At 33.3% G+C, this 23,921-nt stretch overlaps 1 protein-coding gene across 1 annotated transcript; it reads right to left on the bottom strand.

The window, feature by feature from the left end:
* Positions 1 to 1,927: 1,927 nt before the first annotated feature.
* LOC131852868 (uncharacterized) lies at positions 1,928 to 23,903 on the bottom strand. The gene is made up of 14 exons (XM_059203604.1): positions 23,894 to 23,903; positions 19,589 to 19,692; positions 18,760 to 18,831; positions 17,812 to 17,964; positions 17,321 to 17,519; positions 16,520 to 16,687; positions 15,085 to 15,236; positions 14,757 to 14,888; positions 13,133 to 13,201; positions 11,559 to 11,702; positions 8,742 to 8,867; positions 4,149 to 4,240; positions 2,417 to 2,650; positions 1,928 to 2,091 (listed from the first exon to the last, which is right to left on the bottom strand). Exons 1-13 carry the CDS (start codon positions 23,901 to 23,903, stop codon positions 2,455 to 2,457), a joined length of 1,617 nt encoding a protein of 538 aa, XP_059059587.1. The 3' UTR covers positions 1,928 to 2,091; positions 2,417 to 2,454.
* Positions 23,904 to 23,921: the final 18 nt, after the last annotated feature.

The following is a 23,921-nucleotide window of genomic DNA, read 5'->3' on the forward strand; positions in this document are numbered from 1 at the left end:
ATTAAAAATATAGTAATAGTACATATTTGATTGATATTCTAGTTGCATGAGAGGCTTTGGGTACATATGAAACGACTTTAATTCGGCTTACTGCAGTAGATACTTAAACACTATTGGGTCACGCAATTATTCTGCAAATGTGTAATTAAGCAGGACAGTACGGATACGGTCGGGCGACAGTACCCACTCATCCAACCCTTGAGACGAGCAGGTTCCATCATCGATTTTCCGCACATTAAAAAGAAGCCTTATTTAAAGTACCCATGTCTGCAGGCCACATGACTTACATGTTGCAGTGTGATTTGAGTTAAAAATGTTGACGTACAAAATTGACCAAAATATAGGCAATAATGATTTTGCCTTTCACTTTGCGTCCCAGTTTGTTCTTTATTATTAAGTTATTTTAAAGTAATTTTTAATTATCGACTCACCTTTCCTCATTTTGCTCTTGTTAGCGTTCTAGACGATAGGTTTTAATTATTCTGAAATAAACAAAAATATAAGTTCAAATACTTTGCAATATTTCTGTGCCTACACTTGTAAACTTATAATATTTCTGTAACACTCGGCATCCTTACATTTCTGTACGTCTCGTACGTACAGAAATACATCTCACATTAATTAGATTTAACTCCAGTCTAAAGTACATCATCACAATCTACATGACTCCTTTACTTGTAGCACACTGCAAACAACTATAAAATGCCCTCCACCTCCAGCCAACATTTTTCACAATAAACCTATTACTATGGCGAATTAGTATCGCTGTAAATTTACATTGTTTTATGTAAATTTACAGCGATTAAACATGTGTATACGCTCTGCGAACAATAATTTACTTGACGTCTCAGTGGAGAAGTTATCAAAGGTGCCTTAAGATGAATCGTGTATTTATCTAAGTTTGAATTTGCCGCCCCCAGAACTCTGCCGACCGGGACATGAACCATGTTGACCCCCTCTAGATCCGGGGCTGAAGTGACACCAAATGACACCTCAATAATGTACCTACATATTTACCTAATACAACTAAATACATTGGAATTACCGTGCTGTAATTTGAAACACATGTATTGTATAAACAAAACCCAAAACAGATAATATGTTTACCTAAAGATTATATCTTAGTAACCTGATCAAAAAAATGACATCGTATGAATTTGTATACACCCTGTGTGTTTATACCCAGACTAGAGGCATATGGAGGTTGTATAACCTTATATATTGCCTATACATATAAACTGCATAGAAAAAAAAAACATAATAACAATAATCACTCTGTATTACACAGCACCATCTAGCTAAGCACAGCCTATATTATGGATACTAGACAACTGATATCAATACATACATTTTAATTTGTAAACAGCGGGCGAGCGGGTTGTTTTTTATGGAATGGTGCACCCGCCTGCGCTAACGGTTTACGCTGGCGGGGCACCACTGGAGGATGATAAGATGAGCATGAGGTCAGGTCAGTTAGCCCTTCGTGACAAATTCACCAAGAATTTATAGCGATGGTTACCAGGGGAAGCGTGGAGGTGAACCTGACTGATGCATTTCTAGCAACAGAATCATCAGTCCACATTACTAACAATCACCTTTCCCCCCGGGCGGGCGGGGTCAGCAACTAATATTTAATGCATGAACGATGTTATTGGCACGGGCCGTCCGACTATTATCGGAAATATATGGAGAACCTAAAGGGAAACATAATTATGTTTCGATTCATATTCATATTATTAATTACAATACCGAAATCAAATTTGAACCTCGAAAGTCTTCCTCTCACTCTCGAAAAGATGTATAAAAAATGAAGGGAGAGTAAACTCAGAGGATGCAATATACTACGCCAGTCATAAATGATGGGAGAAACCGAAATTCTAATAAATTTTTACAAGTTAAAATAATTATATAAAATATTCACCTGAACAGCCATGTAAAGTGTCAACGTGCGTCGCAAGCTAGAACCAAGCTCAAAGTCCGTACAATATGTAACATAATTCGACTCCCGATGTACATAATGCTGATCCCAGTGAAATGAGAATGTCAATGAATCATGCAATCCATAGCTATAGTTATATTATTATTATATGCCTACAACCAAAATGTCTCTCTGAGGCAGGTTTCTACATTTTTTTTAGTTAATACAAAACACAGTTTTCTTAAAATTGGACTAACAAATGGAATTTCCGAAATGGCCAGTCCTTTTATTATTTCCATTCTTTTTGTTGATTACATTACAAAATTTTACTTACGAAAAAAAAAATATATATATATATATATATGGGTGACAGTTACTACTTACAATCAGGCGACGCCTCAACCTGTTTACCATTCAAATTACATAATAAAGAATTCTTGATAGGTAAATATTTATTATTATCTAATATTTATGAATAGGTAAAATGTAATTATTCACAGGGCAATTCAACTGAGTGTCATGTCTACTAGGACATGTCATTTGCTAAAGCGTCGGTCAGCAAAATCTTCAAATTCTGGGTATGCATCGCCATAACCGACAGGAAACATGGCGGCGCATTCTTCTTCACCGAAGGTGTGGTCTCGGCTGACATGTATGGGGTTCAAATCCATTAGCTCCAATAATGCTATATCGACTTCAATAGATAGCATGAAAGCGAGTTTTATGTCATCACTGAAATAAAGTTAATGTCAAGTAAATGTATTATTATTTCATTTATATATTATTTTCGAGTATGCAAGTATAATACAACCACCTGCTGTGCGCGCGTTTTCACCGGGATTATAGCTTATGTGGTATAAGCTATATTACTATAAATTTTGATCAAAATCCGTTCAGTAATTTTTGTGTGAAACAGTAACAATCATCCATTCATCCATCTATCCATCCATACACATAAATATTATCGTTTATAATATTAGTAAGATTTACATTGTTTCAGCACATATAAAATAAGAACTAGAAAACGTGTTTTTTTAATATAATTTTTGTATAGAGAAAAGTATATTTTGTAATTTACCATTGATGATTCATTTTTAAATTAGCAATTTTTTTTACGTAAACGAAACCGTAAAAATTCTGATCGATAATTCTTCTTCGAAATTTCATATTTGTTATAGAAGGAATTTATGGTATAAAATATAAAAATGCCATAAGTGCCATTTAGTTGTTTGCCAATACAACTGGATAAAACAAAACATTGACTTATTATTCTAGCACAGCCAACTGCTTAAAGGACTGGTCTGCTCTAATCACTACGACAGATTTTATCTTATTTAGTTGCTCAACCAGTTGGTTGTATATTTAATATTTTTTCTATTTGAGTATTTAATTGAATTAGTACTAATTGGTAGTTTGTTGACGACAAACTACCAATTAGCACTAATTTAAACACACTTTAACTTAAAAATGTAAAGTAACAATAAAATTATTTAAAAGAGCAACACGCAAGTTTCTATCTTATCCTTCTTGTGATGAGACAGCTTTCCGAAAGAGTAGATTAAAAAAAATATTATGACTATTCAACAAAGATTCGGTAAGTTTATTTGAATAAATGATTTTCTATTCTATTCTATTCCAAAATAGCAGGCACTCAATAAAACGAATAAAACTTATTACGTTTATTTTTTAATATGTATATACTGCCAACTACAGAAGGCTGTAATCGTAAATACATAGTCAGAACATTTCTTCAAACAGATTAGGTCGATAGCATGTATATTCACGTAAAAATATACTACCATTATTATGTACTTGTCGTAGGCCCGTACATACCAAAATTACCGACGAAAGCGGAGAAGAAAAATAATAAAAAACAATAATAATAATAATGCGACAATACCCAACCCTGTACAGGGTTATTATTATTATTTACACTATTACATTATACAACCCCCTGTACCCTGACAATTAACAAAGCACCACATCCTAGTCGCACGGTTAGCAAAGCTTATGTTGTGGGTGATATACTTTTTTGTAAATTGATACATAATATACATAGAAAACACCCAGATCGATACAAAGAATCATAGAAGATAGATGAATACGAATGTTTGCACGAGGAATCGAACCCACGACTATCGGTAGGAAAGCGGTATGCTAAACAGCTAGACCACCGAGGCCATACCACACATGCAAAGTTATTCATCAAATTTAAGAAATTATTACTGACCTGTACTGCTTTTTCGTAAGCGAATCATATTGCCGAACAGAGAATGCTATGTGAACTGAGTTTTGAGGTAACTTTGCAATAAAAATACCCACCTATATAAAAATAGAAATCATATTTATTTAATAAACTTCTTTTTAAGGAATATACTGTTAGGGTTCACATCGAAATTGTCGAAAAATGTGATATTTAATATTAAAAGAAAGTAGTTTCATTACTCGGTATCGTTAAACTAGTTGCATATAACCCCCACTCATATCTTCTCTGCATAAAAGGGAGGGTTTTGCCCCTCCGATGGATCCCCCGTCCAATTCAAACGGGGATCGAAATTACGACGGCCTTAGCCGAGGTTCGAACCCCTAGTGGTGCCCTCAGACTAAAGTCGTATCCGTCAGGCAGGAGTTGGCCTTCAGCCGCTCCATAAGTCCTTCCGCGGGTTTGGAGTGCCATCTGCACTCACCCCCTAACGTCCGGTGAAGCTGTAAAGGCCAGCTACGGCCAACAGCATTAGAGTAGTCCGAAAAAAAAGGCACTGCATTCGGTCTTTGAGCACAGGATGTGCTGGTTGTATTTTAAATGCTAAAGTGAATTGTGTTAGAAACATAGTTAAATTAATGTTATATAATTGTTATTTTATTATAATATATACTTTTACTAGTACATAGAGTTGATATATCTTACAATACAATGGTTATATTCTGATTCTATAGTAACATTCACAATATATTGACGGCCTCGCTGGTCACACCGCTTTACTTTCGATGGTAGCGGGTTTGATTCCTCGCACGTTGCAACATTTGTATTCATGTGTATGATTGTTTGTTTGTATCTGTCAGGGTGTTTTCTATGTATATTTATGTATGTATTTACAAAAAAAATCTAAATATTTGTATTAGTCGTCTAGTTACTTATAAAACAAGCTCTGCTTAGCTGGGACTAGATGGCGCTGTGTTAATTGTTCGGGACATTTTATTACAATATATTATATTATATTATATTATATTATATTATATTATATTATATTATATTATATTATATTATATTATATTATATTATATTATATTATATTATATTATATTATATTATATTATATTATATTATATTATATTATATTATATTATATTATATTATATTATATTATATTATATTATATTATATTATATTATATTATATTATATTATATTATATTATATATTATAATATATTATATAATAGTTATTAGCTGGTATCCAGTAAATACACACTCATAGATGAGTGTAATAACAAATTAGTGCTTCATAAAATTCTTAGACAGCAATTTTTTAAATAGTTATGATAATTTATATTCCTAATTTGCTGCATAAGCCAAACACGGGGAGTCCCCCATAGTGGACTTTGCACTTCTGATATCGCATGCAGGTGTAGGATGGGCTCGCTTACACAATATGACACTGCTCTACATCTATAATAAACTTTATTCGATTACTAATGTAAAGTGGTATGGCTTCGCGCGAGTGCGATTTTTTAAATATCTCCCTTATTAGAATCACAGACGACTATTCTGATGGTAAGCGGTTCTTTGCATTCCATGTTATCTGTGCATTTTCCTACATATATAAATATAATATTTCCATAGTATAAAACAAAGTCACCGCCGCTGTCTATTCGTTTATATCTTTTAAACTAGCTACTCACCCCGGCTTCGCACGGATGTACATGTATTATATATATCTAGACACGCGGCAGCGTGTCAAGCCGAGTTTCAAGTAAACTGGCTTGCAGCACCGTGTGTATATTTACACGAACCATTTGGAGCCACTTTTGACCCCCTCATAACTCAAAAACTCTTTCACACAAACCTGTCAAATTTGGTTCATATATTGAGACTTGCGAGATAAATATGTGTTCCAAATTTCATAAACATATCTCAAACGGTTATTTAGATATTAATGTCCAAAAATCGTCATTTTTATCACTGATCAACTATAGATCAAAATTATAACCCACTTCCAGATGACCTAGGAAGTTCAAATTTGGTATGCAGATAGGTAATTAGGTGAATATAAAGGAAAAAATCTGAAACTGGTAAATTGTTATCATTTTACTACAATTTTTCACTTTAATTGATTATATTTCAACTTATACTGGACGAATACTAAAATTCTATGAAAACGTCGATAGCCACCAATTGACATTGATCCCTGGCGAAAAATTTCATCTTGTACTGGACCGAAAGTAATATTGTATGAAAACGTCGATCATTACCAATTTACGTTGACCCCTTCACATCAGTGTCGATAACTAGCAAACTTCAAATATTGCATTGAGCGGTAAACACTAGTTGCTATAATTTAGATTCTGTCTAAAATATACTCGTACTTATAACTAGGAGTATAGTCGAATTTCGTATTTATTATGTTATTAACTAAGATTTGGTATTAATTATTGTTTCAATATTTAGCGCACATCGATAGTGTAAAATCATTATTTTTATAAATAATTATTAAATAATAGGCATTTCGGTATAGAGCGCCGCGGTAGCGCCGTGTGGGAGCGGTGCGATAAAACTCAATGTTTTGTTTCTGGATATCTAACCTATAAGGTTGCGATTTATGCTACGAAATTTATAGCTTTCTTAAATTATACTTATATATTTGTGATTATATTATTATTACATTATTTTAGTAAATACGTATGGTATAGACAATAGTTTAAACCAAAAATTAATAACAATTTTAGTATAGTTATAAGTAGGAAGTTGTTAGAAGTTAACTCGAGAATGAGAACTTATTGGTAACAAATTGTTTTCTTGAGAATTCAATAGATAACAGTCAATTTGTTACATAATCGTCTTTACGAACTATAACGTGTCAATACGAAGTTTCAGATATTAAATAATGTATATGTTGATAGAGAACAATTCCGTATTTGCTTAACATATGCTATTACTATCCACAAATCACAAGGCCTTAGTTTTGGCAGTCCTCTTCTCAACATAGCCTCCTCTATATTTAATAAAGGGCAGGTTTACGTTGGACTCTTCAGAGTTAAAACCTTAGATGGAGTACGTCTTAACAATTTTGATCCAAGTCACGAGAGCTCTATTGTAGAGTACAACCATCTGTGGACCGTGTTATACCGCCCCGATTTGCCCAAAAATTCCTGATACTGAATTGGCATTGCACTTGAACATTTAAAAGTTACAAGAAAATATAGAAAATAACACAAAAAAAAGACAATTATACCCCGTAAATATACGAAAATACAGTAATTTATCAAAAATAATTTGGTATTAATTTAGTTATAAATAAGTACCTCGTATAATTTATGTACAAAAAGTAATGATATCCCATCAAAAATATAAATGTGAAATGATAGCCGAGTTTAATATTATGATATATGGCTTGATTGTTGACTTCTACGACAAAAGAGATGAGATCTAAATGGGTGCCAAGTTCAATGGTCTGTCCTGAAATGTATTTATAACAATATAAAATATCATTTCTTCTTATAACTTAGGATAATATACTGTAGCCTAAGGTCTAACTTGGCTAGTTTTCATATACGAAATATACTGTAGCCTTCGCAAGTTCTAAACATGTTACTTGTCGGTTCCTATTTTAATATTAATCGTAACTAGCAATCGAAAGTAATAATTGGTATATGAGAACTGGCCAAGTTAGACCTTAGGCTACAGTATATTATCGTAAGTTATAAGAAGAAATGATATTTTATATTGTTATAAATACATTTCAGGACAGACCATTGAACTTGGCACCCATTTAGATCTCATCTCTTTTGTCGTAGAAGTCAACAATCAAGCCATATATCATAATATTAAACTCGGCTATCATTTCACATTTATGTTTTTGATGGATAAACCTTCCTCTTGAATCACTCTATCTATTAAAAACCGCTTCAAAATACGTTGCGTAGTTTTAAAGATTTAAGCATACATAGGGACGGGCAGACAGCGACAGCGACTTTGTTTTATACTATGTAATGATTATGCAATGGACTTTAATGCAATTTTCAGCAATAGATAGAGTGATTCAAGAGGAAGGATTATATGTATAAACATGCGTGTTATAGTATAGAACAAGTCGAGAAATTCACTGACATTTAATGCATCCGTGCAAAGCCGCACACAACAGATTTTAATGCAATTTTGAGCAATAGATAGAGTGATTCCTGAGGAAGGATTATATCTCTAATATCTACAGAATAAACCGAGAAATACAAAGATTTGTAATATATCCATACGAAGCTGGGATAGGTCGCTAGTATAATATATAATCAAATCATATTATTTTTTTTTCCAATTAATACAGCACCATCTAGTCCCACGGTAAACAGAGCTTGTGTTATAGGTACTAGACAACTGATATAAAAACTTAGATATTTTTTTGTAAATACATACATAATATAAAGTAACACGCAGACCGATACTAACAATCATACCCATGAATACAAATGTTTGCACCGTGCGAGGAATTGAACCCGCGCCCATCGTAATTAAGCGGTGTGCTAAACCGTTAGACCTCCGATGCTGTCAAGTTACGGAATAAAATTTCATTCAGAATATATCCAATTGAATATAGATCACATAGCACTTACATGTAAGACCAATTGTCTATGTTTTCTGACAGCTTCAATTGCTTTGTACCGTTTGTTGATTTCCAGCATAACCAATACGTGTGGTGGCAGAAACTCGGACTGTGGGGTCACGCACTCGTATACCAGCTGTGGTAAACATTTTTATAAGGTACCCACTCAGACAACTTTTTACAAGCGCCCAATTTACTTATAACCAAAATGATAAATTGATCTCTTATAAATTTGGTGCTCTGCAATTATCATCATAATTATTATAGAAATAAATGAAACACCCTTATTTCTATGTATAAAGGTTTATGCCTTATATATATTCATAGGAGCCTTTAAATGTTGATAGGTAATTCCATTAGGTAACAATTTTTAGGACTTCTTACAAGGAACTGACTTGATTTTATATCAGATCTTATAATGTTTTGTAGCCGAAAAAGTGTTTTGTAAGAATTGATAATTTTGAATATATTATGTACTAGCTGTGCCCGCGGTTTCGGCGTGAAGTTTATCTGTATCACCTATATATGATTCTGATGTATAAGCTATATTAATGTAAAATTTCATCAAAATTCGTTCAATAGTTTTGGCGTAAAAGAGTAACAAACATTACTTACTCACGAACTTTCGCGTTTATAATATTAATAAGATGATGTTCTGGTGCTTCCACGAACGATGACGATAAAGGCTAGTGGAGCTAGTAGTACTAATAGCAATAGCACTAATAGTTTAAACCAATATTTTCTATGTATAAATTACTATGACTTCATTTTATCATCCTTCTGACTAAATACATACTCAATATACATCGTAAACACCCACATCAATACAAACAATTATACTCAAATAAAAAATAAAGATTATTTTAATTATGATAGAGCAACCATTATAAATAAGGCGATGCAAACGCACGATGAAATCTATTTGGTTTATCGCTTAGGCTCTCATTTATGATGAGCATAATATTGTGTTCATCGTAACAACTTGACACAATGCTTCTAACAATCTACAGATTTGCCAAGCTGAAGAGGAAACGCCACTACACATCCTATTTGGTCACTGCCCTGACGACATAAAAACTATTGCTCCTAAGTATAATATCCTTAAATTCTTGTCCCTGATGGGTCTAGGTATCGAACTTTGAAAAAGGGCAAAGACAATAGATCTATGCAGGTCACAGTGCTACAGATATTAACACCTGACAATAGCCCTAATAAAATGCCATCTTTGACTCAAATTGACTATCTCATTTGGTATTAAAGTCGTGACAATATTTGTTCAAGCATCAAAATAGAGTTGGACATAGACACATTGTTCTAGATTTACATTAATTTTCATAGAGTAGCTTTCAAAAATATCACACTGACATGCTCTTGGTCTAAGAGCTCGTGAACCATTGCGATAATGGTCTATCTGCAACGATAGAACTTATCTCAGTGATCTATCATAGATGTATATTATATATACGATTACACTTAGAGGGTTAAGGATTGACAGTAATAAGCACTAGCGGCCTCATCATAATGCAATATGCCGCGACCTCCAAACGGTCCCCCCTGGAAGGAATCTGGATTAAATCCGAAGGATGATAGGATAAGCCTAATCCTATCGTACTTCACTGGTACTCTGCCAGCTTATACCGTTAGCTCAGGCGGGTGTACTATTCCTTTAGAAAAATACCACCACCAATTGACCACCACATGGAAACCGTCTGCCATTTTTTTTCTAGTTATTTTATATTAATGATATTTTTTTATTATAATTATTTTTTAGTCGATACGTAATTTATCAATGTAATTAATAACTAGAAAAATTATTATACAATTATATATATGTCTATTACAATGTGGTAAAGAGCAGGCTAAGTAATATTACCAACAGGCATCACCTGTTGGTAATCTTACTTAGCCTGCTAAGATACGTCACTAAAATATTTTCTAGCCTTACAGAAATATGTGCGAGCTCTTAGACTATCTATTGAATCTATGCAAATTACAAAGCTAGCGGTTAGCCTTCATCTGCCAACTATAGCATGAGGTCATTCAGCTGTGTCTAACTGACATGCATTCTGAACAAAGAGAACGAACTGTATTCACATCGAAAAATGAACTTTATATTGAAAACTGTCACTTGGAGCCAATTCAGTTTAAACGATTTCAATTGACCAGATTTTGAATCCCATTGTATTCTGAACCGAACTGGACATCCGCTAGCCCTTATTGTATTCTTGGGTATACTCTTGTATTCTATTTGTCCCCATACAAAGAGGAATTCAAAATATACCGTGCGGTGGAGTGTGGAGGGGAGGATTTTAATAATATTTTTTCTTAATTTATGATATGTATGGTACACCTGCCTTGGCTAGCGGTATATGCTGGCGGTGCTCCAGTGGAGGATGATAAGATGAGCATAAGATCGGGCCAGTTAGCCCATCGTGATAAATTTACCAGGAACTTATCACGATTATTTTCAGGGGGGAACCAGGTGGAGGTCAACCTGGCATGGTATATTGCTAGCTACTATATCAGGTTCCCTCTGGAAATAATTATGATCATTTTGTGGTGAAATTGGGTGCTAATGGGCACGATGGGCTAACTGACCTGACCCCATGTTCATCTTATCATCCTCTACTGATGCCGCGCTAGCATATGCTGTTAGCGTAGGTCTATGGCGTTGGATAAGGGATGGCTTGAAGTTTTTAGTGAGTAAGAGTCTCACAGTATCTGAAGGTGAGTACACGTGGACATGTCAAGTGCTGCATATACCAGTTGACTACCTCATCTAAGAGAACAGTCGTAACGGTTTGCTTATTTTGTCTGTCATATATACCTTAGAGAACAATACACCAAGTCCATTGGTTTTAGCAATATCGTTGGGTGGAGCATAGAAGCCAGGCACTAGAAGTCCAGCCGGAGGGAAGTATTCATCTTCATCTTCTTCTTCAGCACTTTCATCCTCAACTACTTCCGATGTCTGCTTAAGTAAATATGTACTTACTATCTGTTTGTTTTTTTAGATAACAAATAGCCTATATCGTCCTCGCGATACATGCAAAATTTTATTAAGATCCCTTAAGTTGTCGGGATTAAGGATTGTCCCTTAAGTTGTTGTTGTCGGGTCCCTGTTTATTCGTGAAAGAGTAACAGACAGACAGACAACCGCTCACATTTGTATATATTTTATTATGTCATTGAAATGACAAACTAGGTGACGGCTCGCCTGATGGTAAGTGATAACCGTCGCCAAAATGTATATGTGAATAGCACTACCAACATCACTTTATCATTTAACAACCGTTATACCACTCATACGTTGTCATTCCAGAGAACTAAGATGTCATGCCTCTTATCTTATCCTGTAATTTATATTAGTACTTTACTAACAAAGTGAAATACTGTATATATAATATTTATCTGAATAATTCATTGTTAGAATATTTTAATCTGTATCGTAAAGTAACCTACTCTGTACAACTTTTATATGTTCTCTGTTTTTATATTATCTGTGATTTTTCACCATACACCATAACGACACATATTACTAGGTTGGGTAGTCAGAAGTAAGAACAATGGTGGACGTCCTGGTGAATACTAATATAACACTTGACATGCCCAAAGTTTGCTGAGCATATTTGAATCCTAGGTAAGTTCAAATTTGATATTAAGATGGACTGAATTACGAGGACATAGGCTATTATTATCTAATAAAATAAATTTGGAGGGGGTAAAATAGGGGATGAATGTTTATATAAATGTATACGTGTTTGGTAACTTTCATAATTAGTTCTCTCTAAAAGAAACAGATTTTAAAACAGACAAACAAATAAACTTTCACATTCATAATCATTAGGTAACGTTTGCGACTGCAATAATCATATCAACGACTATCAAGTTGCAAATCAAAGGAAATTCTTGGTAATGTAAATCTTTAACACTCGAGACTAGTGTATATTCGTATCAGAGATTAATATATGACTGGAATAGGCAATCTTATGTGGTAAACGTTACTGGGGGAGGGTTAGTAATGGGCACTGCTATCACTGTGTCATATGAACTGGACCGTCTCCCTAGAGACCATTACTCTGCTATTACGCTATACGATGATTTCGCTAACTTTGTATCATCCTCGTCTGATAATGCAAGCATATAAGATTAGACAAGGCGGGTGCACCGCGAGTAGGGCGAAATAGGTCGACCTAACAACGAAATGGGGCTTGCCCTACACCATCTACAAGGGCAACAAGCAAGTTTCTTGTTCTACCCTCAAAGGGATAAAATAGGGGATGAAAGTTTATATGAAACCCACCAGATTGTAAGGAGCAACTCTAAAAAACAAATAAAAGAGCAGTACCTAGCATAGATACTTTTAACAACAAATTTTATTTATTATAAAAATATTGGTACCTTTAAAATTTCAATAGACACAACTTCATTATCAGATTCTTCTTGCATATCTTCAAGAGCATTGACATTCTGAAATGTTCTGTTATCATATATAATTGATCGTTTGTATTATAAAGATTAGAATTATCTGAAATTTATCGACTTTTATCTTGAAATTACTTATTTTGGATGAACAATGTCCCAAAATTGTTTTCACAGTAGACCGGTCAATTACTTTTATTATATTCTTTCTGTTGCAATAAGGACGAATACAAAATATTCACAGTTAATTAATATTTCAATATAAATATGTACCAGCATCTTAGTTTGTTATAACTTCAGTTATTGAGCCAATAACAATGATAAATACACGTTATCTTATCACTAGTGGCAGATCAGGAGGAAGGGTTTGTTAGTAATGGGTCTAGTGTCCCCATTGCCAGCAATGTTCTTGTTAGGTCGACCTTCACACGGGTCTCCCTGGACACTATCGTAATTAATTTCTAGTTATTTAATCACGATGGGCAAACTGACCTGACCTCATGTTCATCTCATTACCAGCCATGCCAGCGTAAATCGTTAGCGCAGGCAGGTGCACCATTCCATGATCATCCATAAAAAAAATGTGGCATATCAGGCAAATAAGCATAACCCCGAGCTTGAATAAAATCTAAAATTAATTAACATATTATTATATTTCATCATAAAAAGTGCCATTAACGAAGTTTAGAAACTACAACTTAAATATTTTGTAAATGAAAGGAGGGACCCGAAGATGCATTTGTCAAGTGTCTCATATTGCATTTGTCAAGTGTCACCACTGACTAAGTACATGAGTACAATTATTGTAAAGTAAGGGATGAGAGAGAGAGAGATTATGATTATAATTCTATTTTGACATTAACTGAATTCTATCATCTCTAAGGATCACAAACAGTAGAGAAATATAAGCAGAATACTCAAAAAATTAAATGACATTTATCATTATAATTAATAATGAATAATAAATCATAAAATAATATAATTAATATTATTTTATGATTTAAAAAGATATTAATTTTGATAATATCTTTTTAAATCATAGTCTATGTATTATTCTGCTATATCACTATAAAGTTTCATCAAAATCTGTTCAGTAGTTTTTGTGTGAAAAAGTAACATCTCACAAACTTTCGCGTTTATAATATTAGTAAGATTAGAAGTTACGTAAATATATATATATATATATATATACTGTTTTAATTGTTCTGTGATAAGTATAGTATTACCTTCAATATGGCAAAATGTAATTGTTTTTTTTCAGCACTGACACAGAAAAAACCAGGAATTCATTACAAAAAGACACAGAACATCATCATAATCATCATCATCATCATCATCATCATCATCATCACCATTAGCCTACTGCAGTCCACTGGACATAGGCCTCTACAAGAGCTATGTCGGTGACCTTAGTTCTCTGGCGAATTACTTCGTTTCGGATTTTATCCCTCAGAGAAACTCCAAGCAAAGCTCTTTCCATAGCTCGTTGAGCGACTTTGAGTTGGTGGACCAGTCGTATTGTCAGTCCAACTGACTTAACTTACTTTCATTTCGTAAGAGAAATTTAAGGAATTGAACATAAGAACAATATGCGACCACTAACTAGAGACTTCAGAAGATTTATTCTCCGTTGTTCTTTTTCCACTTTCTTAGCTTCAATCTCTTCTTGTTTAGCTTGTCGTCCTAAACGTTGTAACTCTGATATATGTCTTTCCTGTTTTTCTTTAGCTTCCTCCTATGTATAATTAAATATGAAATATAATAATAATAATACCTCAGGACAATTCACGCAGCGCTAGCTAGTCCCAAGCTAAGCAGAGCTTGTGTTATGGGTACTAGACTATATATATATATATATATGATACTCTTAGCCTTATTTAGAATTTTAATATGACTACAAATTAATTAATTGATAGATCATAAAATCCTACCTTTTGTTTTATTCTCTTTTCGCGTCTTTTTTGCCAAATCTCTTCTCTTGTTAGACTATAAGACTTATAACGATCAAATGCGGTGCCATGATACGGAACCCGCTCATTTTCAGGATCAATAATGTCTTCATACAGAATTTTACGTACAGTGGCTACAAATCAAACATATATAAACGTATATGTAATAATAAAAACAGCGTTATGAGACAATTTCTTAAAAAAACATATTAAAAACATAATGAAAATATATGTGAAACTTGATTGTCTTTTAATTATATATGTATTTGTATAAAATATTAGCAATTTACAAAAAAATAAAACCATATATGAAGAAAACAATAAGAAGAAGAAAAGCAAAGCTCCAGAAAAAATAGTGTATATAACATTGTGACCTGCTATTGCCAATTCTATTTTATCTTACTACTAAAGTCATAAACAGTTTTGTTAGGCGACGATTGTTAAATCAATTGCAATTGATATTCTATAATAATAACAATACAAAGAAATGTAATTGTCTGACAGCTCTGTAAGCCAATAATTTGAAATATACATTGATTATGACAAATTAAATTTATAAAGTACTCTCTAATAGACTATTTTTAATATGTAGATATAGATATAACAATATTAAAAAATTTAACTCTGGTAGGTGTAAAATAAAGGATGAAAGTTTGTTTTCTGTAAATTGACCGTTCCTGTACCTATATCTACTCGGGAAACTTCTTTATCTTGGGATCATCCGTTGGGAATAGAAAAGGTTTGATCAGCATAGTTTTTAAGTCACACACTGTACTATTTTAAGTTACATTATTGGCGATTCTCAAGGGTTTCTATAAAACTGGCGGCCTCTAAATTGTTTGGCAAAATTTAAACAATTTAACTATACATATTTATTTCTTTTTTGTTTTTTAATAACCATTAAAAATACATTTTATAGAGTCAAATTAGATAATAATATCAGTTTAAAATTCGTAATTATGAATCATTGACTGTCTGACGCACTCAACGCATCGCTCCGCGGTCTGCGGGGTGGTGCTGCGCATCGACAACTGCAGCCAGTGACGGATACCGGCACTTCTGGTTCGACCGGCACCGACACTTACCGGCTTACTAAATCATGCTACCATTCGAAGTTTAATGTGCATCTGTCATTATTCATAACAGTTTTTATATTATATCTATTAACACAGTCCACTAGTTTCTGGCTATCCAGGACTTAACACTGACCATTGTTAAAGTACATTTATAATTTTATAAAACCTTTTTTAATAGTTATCTGAAAACTATATTAGAAAATAAGACAAATACAAATGTTGGTTAGGTAATGAATTTACCACTAAAATAGATGAATGTGTTATTTTTATGATGCAGAAGTTTCCAGAAACTGACGGTATGAAGATAAAGATTAATTATGAAGAATTAAAAATACAGTAACCTACAAAATCTCGTTCAGAATCAAGCGAACGAAAGCAAATAGCAAGAGATGACCCGGACAAGAGTTGATGTATTGAAGCTTCGTTTGTAGGAGCATCTCCAGCATATAGTATATCCATTGCTTGTTCTTTTGTTAATTTCATTTCTTCACGGCCAACCATTACAATATCTGGAAAAATAATGTTTATAAAGTTTAAATTGCCCCTCATAAAGATTTCATTTGATCATTTATAAACTTAGTGTAGTAACTTTAATACTAATTCTTCAGTTGAATATATGTACACGAACAACTCCAAGGATACCACGTACAGTACTCAAACGTTGCCATCCAGGAGAACTACAACGTAATATTGGATAGTTTCAGAAATGATACCTCTATGCTCTACTTGATTTTTATTTTGCTTTTAAAATACACTTCAAAAAATTGGGCCACTATATTCTATGTCTGGTCGTCTCAGTTGCCTCGAACAGAAAGAAGGCCTCTGCCTTTTTTTTACAGACTACTCTAATGCTGTTGGGCCCAGCTACTGCTGCTGCAGCAGTTTCAGCGGACTATAGACGGCGAGTGCAGATAGCACTCTAAACCCGCGGAAGAACTTATAGAGCGGCTGAAGGCCAACTCTCACCTAATGGATACGACTTTAGTCTATGAGCACCTCTAGGAATTCGAACCTCGGCTCAGGCCGTCGTAATTTCGATTTCCATTTGAATTGGAAGGGGGATCGATCAGAGGAGGCCAATATTCTGGAGAATTCACTCATTATTAAGCGCTTTAAAACTGTAGTTTGAATTGAATCTTAACTGTTTTCATTCCATTTCTCGTATAACTCTGGATGAGCATGCGTAGCATGTGGCCAAAACAGCACGAAATTCAAATGCTTCAGGTGTGGCACCATTAATTCAGCTCGGTGTTGCTTGCGAGCAGCTTGACGAGCCGCTCGTCGTGTCATTAGTGATATTTCCTCTTGTTCCTTCTCGACTGTCCTTTTGTTGATCCAATCCTGTTTATATTATTGATACTCTTTGTATTTTAATAATTATAACAATAAGCACACACAATTCATATGGCACCAATAGCTCTGTTATCCACAGAAATTATACGAAAAACTCATAGGAAACCCCTAGATATGTTGGAAATCTCCTATAGAACTGTTAGAAAATGTCGTCATTTTTAACACACGCCGTTGACTGCCTTTACACTGAACTTGAATCTAAGTTACGTGGAGATGCGAACAAATGGAAGGTTGGCGAATATTACAACTGTTTAAAGAGATACCAAAAAATAATACGCGCCATTTCATCCGGCGTTGCTTCGTCTAGTTCATAAAATGGACGATCAGAATTAATGCCTTCATGCTTTAAATTGAAATAGTACAATTCGCTCTTGACGACTTCAGCAAATTTTATGCTATCAACACCTCGAAAGACTTTCGTTGTTTTCATTTTCTGAAATATTTTTTTTATAAAATATTCTATTGTAATTAAAAAGATAGAAACTTGAAATTATGTTCAAGTTTCTATCTTTTTAATTACAATATATCAGAACAATTCTACAGCGTCATCTAGTCTCAAGCTAAGTTAGTAAGATAGATAAATAAGTAGCACAATTGAGCTATATTATGGATACTAAACAACTAATACAAATACGTAGATATATATTTTTATACATACGTGTTATACTGATACAAACAATTATACTCATAAATACCACTGTTAGTATCATGCAAGGAATTGAACCCGCGATCATTGGCAGTAATTAAACCGCTAGACCAACGAGACGGTCTATGTCTATGTAAATATTTCACTGATTTTAATTTTAAATAAATAAATATGTTTAGCAGGTTTATTATTCTAACTAAAATTATGAATGCGAAAGTGAGTTCGTTTGCTTGTTTATTATTACTCTTGCAAGCCTTAACTACTCAATCGATAATGATAAAATTTTTCAAACAATAGTTATTTCAGATGAAAATGGACATACCTACTAGTCTTAAATATACCTACTAGACTAGATTTAAATTATTACAGTTTAACTTTTCCTTGCAGTTTGTAAAATAATTGTAATAACTGATCATCATCATCATCATTTCAGCCCAGAAGACGTCCACTGCTGAACAAAGGCCTTCCCCAAAAATCTCCACGACAATCGGTCCTGCGCTGCTCGCATCCAACGCTTTCCATTTCACTTTATTTAACTAACGCGCTAAAATTCTATATTATTTTTAAATTTAATTTACTTACAACTATAAACATATATACCGGTTCACTCTGATTACGGAATCTTTTTAAAACGTCTATTGCATCTGAAAGAACCTGAAAAACAAAGTAGAATAAGAAATAAGTATAAACTTGGGTATATTCATACCACGAACATAGTAATAGATATCGTAGAGCTGCAGACAAGCACTCATTTACAACTCGAGAGCCACAACAGCGTATGTTTAAAAAGTTTAATAGAGGAATATTTCTCCTGAACTTGTAATTGTATTCACATTCGTTTTACATGCTATTACTTACACAAAAATATAAATAAATAAGTAAATTAATTAATTACTAAGGTAGAGGTTTAATATTTTTTACATATTAGAACTAACAATATCAGAACTTCAGGCTTATCTGTAACTTAACGCTGAGTTGCCTGCCTATCAACCATTGCAGCTATTAAACCGTTAAGGCTATCCACATATCTTCTATTTGTATATTTATTTTTCTGTATCATTATTTTCTTATTCTACAATTGGTGAATAAATAATTTATTTATCAGTGTACCATGTCAGGTCATATTTGAAATTATTCGCTTCGTAACCAGTGTGGTTAGTTCCTGACCAATTTGTCACGATGGGCTGACTGACCTGACTCACCACTGTGAGTCTAATATCTACTGGTGCTTTCACCGCGTATTTCATTACCGAAAAAATCATTATCATGCTTTAAAAATGATGTTTTGTTCTGCAAAACATGTAAAATCACACTAGGGAAACTGGGTCGCATAAGGAACGTATGTATAAAAATGTATGTAAACCCAAATTGTTATTAAGGTAGCTGCAACACTTTATTCAATAAGTTATACCTTAAGGAGGATCATCTTTCCGTCACTCCAATCTAGTTTGATCTTAGTAAACAGTCTGTCGAGGGCGGTACAGGAACCAAAATATGAGCTATAAATTTCCGCACCTGAAATAAATTATACGGAACAATGTTGCAAAAGTCGTACCTCCTGAGATATTAATTAACGTTTCCTATAATTCAAATAAATAGAATCTCTACTAAGGAACGATTAAATCACGTATGAAATAACAGAACTCATTTTTTTATCAAAAAAGTATTTTATCGTCAAGACTCCTTTGGTATAAATTAAAGACTTATCACTTTATTCTTAGCATCTAGACCTTAAACCGTAGATACTTAGAAGACTTTAGCGGGACCCTTTTTGTATTTTAATAAGGTTTTTGGGCTGTTGTCAAGTGCTAAGAACTGTAACACTGTCACCTGCATAGATCTGTTGTGGTTACCCTTTTTAAAGTTCACTATCTAGACTCGTCTGGGACAAGAATTGAAGGATATTCTTAGGAGCGATGGTTTTTATCTCCTCAGAATATAGTACATACTTTCCAAAGAAGATATTTTGCTAGTGGTTACTATTATCATCATTGCCGAGTTTCAAATCACGTATTAGAAACTATTACTTCTCTAAGTTATCGTCACAGTAAAATCATAATTGTATGTATTCTGTATATATAAGTATTTATGTACATGTGTATGTATATATTTTATAATTATATGTGTGTATTCAAAATATGTAATTTTTATATATGTATTTTAACATCAATTCTCACTATATTGTTTAGTATTATTACACCTCGACCAAACTCAAATCTAATTGCTCCTCTCCATCCTAAGGTTGCCTGGAATAAATCGCTTTTGAGCGATAAGGCCGCCCATTGTTGCCACCTTTCAGTATTGTATGTTTATACATATTCATATATTAACAATGTATATAAATGTTTGTTTATATTCTATGAAGAGAGCAATAAATATTTTTTCATTATTTTCATTCATTCATTCATTCATGTCATGCGAAACTTGCCACTTGCCATGACGCGAGGCATTAGCTGTTTGCAATGCAATCATTATATTACAATACCTGACTCAAAAGAACTATGAACCCCTTTTTACGAATATGCGCGGACGGAGCAATATGAAATTTCCCATACTGTTTATATAGAGAAAGTGGAGTGTAACTATTTTTTTTAATTATGCATAAAAAGTACATTATATAAATAAAAAAGATATATTACACACACTACCTATCTATTTGACCCATACGCTTATATACTCTTATGTTTATTGTTAAAGTCTGTGGTCAAATTGAGAATACATGAATATTGTTTGTCTTTAATATTATTTGTACTATAGTCTTACATATTATGTTATCTGTGGTCTTACTGAATGATAAATTAATTATGGGTGACCATTAGTTCACATCAATAATAACAATCGATGTAGAGTAAATCTATATATATAAAAATGCATTGCTGTTCGTTAGTCTCGCTAAAACTCAAGAACAGTTGAACTGATTTGGCTCATTTTAGTCTTGAAATATTCGTGAAAGTCCAGGGAAGATTTAAACGTTAATAAAATATCAAGAAATTGCATGTAAAATAGTAAAAACAATAATTTTATTTCTCATACAAACTGCTGATACCTGTTAAACAGGGTGCGGTCAGAAATTTATTGCGTAACTAAACTTCAAAAAACCTTTGACATATTTAATTTTGAGGCGGAACGGAGATCACAGGGTCAGCTAGTCATCATCTGCTTCTTCCTTATCCCGTTTATTTGGGGTCGGCATAATATGTTTTTCGCTTCCATTCATTAGTATTATTATTATATTATTCTAGTATTACTATAATAATGTAAAGAAGTGCCAAAGTTAAATTTTAGTAACATTATTACTATCTTTTAATTGCCGCAACATACAACTCTATTTCAACCATCCGATATGCATTGAATCTGCATAAATGGACATACCTACGAACTCGGATGACATACATTGCATTCTAGTTATTAATAACATGTAAATATGTACTTTGCACTTCGAGCTTCGTAAAATAACAGATTTAATAGCTTAGTAAACCATTTTATCTAACTATAATATAATGTATTTAGTTATTATATTATCAAATATATTTCTTTATATGACGATCTCGGTGTTCTAGAGGTTTAACACACCGCTTTACTTCTAACGGTCGTAGGTTCGATTCCTCGCATGATACAAACATTTGTATTCATGAGTATGATTGTTGAGTGTTTTCTATGTATATTATGTATGTATTTACAAAAAAAATATATGTATATATATATATATTTGTAACAGTTTAACATAAGCTCTGCTTAGCTTGAGACCAGATGTGAATCCTGAGATATTATTTATTGATAGGCAGGCATAGATATATACATATATATATATGTTATCAATAACTCGTTTTTATAATATTAGAATTATTGCGGGCAGGTATTGTTAGTAACGGAGACTAGTGACTTCGTGATCGATATAAAATGGTGCAATACACCATGTCAGGGTGACCTCAACGCGGGCACCCCTGGAAACCATCGTAATTTATTTTGAATACATAACCTGAACGCTCATCCTAATATCCTCTACCCATCCAGTGGCCCGCTTGTATACTGTTTTTTTTATGGATAATAATAAAATAGTACACCCTCTACCCCACTGGTGGGGCACCAGTAGAGGATGATAAGATGGACATGAGGTCAAGTTAGTTAGCCCATCATGACAAATTCTTGGAGGAGCCGCATGGAGGTCACCCTGACATGGTACATTGCTAGCAATGGAATTTATTAGTCCACATTACTAATATTAAGAATCGCCATCCCTCTGCGTATACTGTTAGCACAGGCGCGTGCACCATTCCATTATCATCCATATAAAATAAGATATAGGTACTAACATATAAGATGGTCTTCGTGTAAATTAATTATTTCAATAAACTCCCTTTCATTGTTTATTTCTGTAAATAAATCCACTTTCCTTCGCGTCATTTTGTTTTAAAACTACTTAATTGTGTAATGACATATTTATGCAATATCAACTTGGTCATGATACTGACAATCTAGGTATCTACATACTACCTGATCTTATGTCTACCTTACAATTATTAATGTAAACCTCGTTTATATCGGGACTTTCAGACGACTGTACATAGATATATTTCAGGATTATGTATACCTATATATAATGTACATAAGCCTTAAAGTCCCGAACTCGACAATTTTATTAGGACGTTTTTATACATTATACGTTTATACATATAAATATTAATACTACTACAGTTTTTTTGTATAACCGCAATGGCATAAGAGCTGACAACTCACCTGATAGTTTTTTTTACAATGGATGAGAATGGAATGGTGTAGCAGCTTGCGCTAATGGTATATCCTGGCGGGGCACCAGTGGAGGATAATAAATGTGAGTTCACTTCAGTGCCCATCGTGACAAATGCACGTGTAAAGCGCATGGTGTCAACCTGACATGGTACATTGCTAACAATGGGGTTGTTAATCCACATTATTAACAATCCCCTACTCCTATCACCTGATGGTAAGTGCCATATAAGTATAGCATCACATATAATCTTGTGAGAACCATGATACCACTCATTTGTCAACATTTTGGAGGACTAAAGTGGTAACATGCCTCCATACTCTATAATTTCACTGCCATATCTCACCCTTCAACGTTGTTCAAGTTGCTTAGGTACATAGCAAGTTACTTGGACTGAAATAGATAGGTATAGAATATAGATGCAGACAATTTTGTACAAAGTCTACCTCGGTTATATTAGGTTATTCGGAAAGTAATTTCGTTTTTTCCTTACTGAGGATTTAATTGTTTTTTTTGCACTCAACTTCACACTTAAGCCGTATAATTTTTATATGCTTTGAGAGCTCATATAGCAAGGCTTATGTGTGAAAAATTACAATTAATTCTACGGAGTAGTTTTTGGTTGGTGTCCTTTTAAATATGGAGAGCCATTATAGCAGCATTTTCGACATATCTTATAATAACATCCCAGGCCGTTCAAGTGGTCATAAAGGCTTAAGTGTGAACTTGAGTGCAAAAATACAATTAAAGCTTCAGACAGGAAAAAACGAAATTACTTTCCGAACAACCTAATACATTCAATATTTACGATATATCACTCTGCTCTTATTCCATGATTAATATAAAGCCAATTACTTTATGCTAGTGTTGAAATTATTATTCTCCTTTCGACACCGAATTATCAGCTGTTATTCGGTTAATCGATTAAATATCGATTACAAAAAAATATTTTAGCATGGCAACACCTACAGGCAGCCATATTGAAAATTTTAGTGAT

Source organism: Achroia grisella, unplaced genomic scaffold (assembly GCF_030625045.1).
Source record: "Achroia grisella isolate CSIRO2021 unplaced genomic scaffold, CSIRO_AGI_Agris_v1 utg869, whole genome shotgun sequence".
NCBI lineage: Eukaryota > Metazoa > Arthropoda > Insecta > Lepidoptera > Pyralidae > Achroia > Achroia grisella.